General features: G+C 39.2%; 1 protein-coding gene across 1 annotated transcript; it reads left to right on the forward strand.

The window, feature by feature from the left end:
• The first annotated feature begins 115 nt into the window (after positions 1–115).
• LOC104815443 (serine carboxypeptidase-like 11) lies at positions 116–1,171 on the forward strand. The gene is made up of 5 exons (XM_010543823.2): positions 116–216; positions 293–379; positions 465–545; positions 649–720; positions 1,027–1,171. The coding sequence occupies exons 1-5, from the start codon at positions 187–189 to the stop codon at positions 1,150–1,152; spliced, it is 396 nt and encodes a 131-aa protein (XP_010542125.1). The 5' UTR covers positions 116–186; the 3' UTR covers positions 1,153–1,171.
• The last annotated feature ends 11 nt before the right edge of the window (positions 1,172–1,182 follow it).

Below are 1,182 nucleotides of genomic sequence, written 5' to 3' on the forward strand. Positions count from 1 at the left end.
ATCTCAAGGTACGAGAATATATATCAAAGTTTTGTTCCCAAAAATGAATGCCGAAAAGACAGGACATAGTGTTGATTTGTGGATTGATGGCTCGTATCGTACCGTCATGTATAGGGTTACGTTTTAGGCAATCCCCTTACTGACGAAGAGGCGGATAACGACGCTGGGATTCCATACGCTCATCGAATGGGGATTATTTCCGACGAGATCTACGAGGTAAAACTGCAAAAACACTATATAACAATATGATATATATGTATATACTCACATTCCATTCATAGAAACTCTGCAGTCATTGGTGACTAGCTGCAAAGGGAAGTATTTTCTTGTGGAACCGAGCAACATAGAATGCGCGAGAGCTCTTGAACGTTTCGACGAGGCAAGTTTTTTCGCTTTTGAGGTCGAAAATCTTTGTTCAGAGAGCTAAGTCATTACAAAACACGGTTGGTTTTTTCTATGATCAGTGCACTAAAGACATAAACGGAGCACTCATCACTGCAGATAAATGCCATCCCGATCTTCCTTATCCAGGACCCGAGTGCCAGGTTCATCATCTTTTTTTTTAATCTGTCCTTACCTTTTTTTTCTTCTTCTTTAATCTATTTGCGCATGGCAACACAACACAACGGTTGTTTCTTTTTCGGACAGACCTATTTTTACACGCTGTCTTATTACTGGTCCAACGATGAATCCGTCCGGACAACGCTCGGCATAAGAAAGGTATGCGACTTTCGGGTTTTTTCTTATAAGATTTGCGGAATAATATCTTGTATTACCCAACCTTGGCTGATCTAGTGGTAAGAGAATATACAAAATATGCTCTTACCTCGGATTCAAATCTAAGCGTAGGGACAATCATTCACCCGAAATTCTCCGTTCTTCTGAAAGATATAGTCAGACCAAAACTCCGATGAATTTTTGAATTATCAAAAAAAATATCTTGTATTTTTTCCATTGAACGAATCGATATATATATATATACACACACGCATATCCATATGCAAGAGTTTTGAGTTATGAAAACAGGGGACGATTGGGAGATGGGATAGATGCAATCGTGAAGAAATACCATACGAGGAAGATATCGATAGCGCACTCCCTTACCACGTTAACCTCAGCACTAGAGGCTATCGTTCTCTCGTTTACAGGTAATGTAATATATCTGAATTCTTGTCTAAAAGT

The sequence above is a fragment of the Tarenaya hassleriana genome, unplaced genomic scaffold, assembly GCF_000463585.1.
Source record: "Tarenaya hassleriana unplaced genomic scaffold, ASM46358v1 Cleome2312, whole genome shotgun sequence".
NCBI lineage: Eukaryota > Viridiplantae > Streptophyta > Magnoliopsida > Brassicales > Cleomaceae > Tarenaya > Tarenaya hassleriana.

What these genes read in the sequence shown, in the direction of transcription:
- LOC104815443 (XM_010543823.2), top strand. Translation starts at nt 187, where the DNA reads ATGGGGATTATTTCCGACGAGATCTACGAG. An exon ending in TTTCCGACGAGATCTACGAG is followed by an intron (nt 217 to 292) that starts GTAAAACTGCAA and finishes GAAACTCTGCAG; the next exon opens with TCATTGGTGACTAGCTGCAA. An exon ending in CAACGCTCGGCATAAGAAAG is followed by an intron (nt 721 to 1,026) that starts GTATGCGACTTT and finishes TTATGAAAACAG; the next exon opens with GGGACGATTGGGAGATGGGA.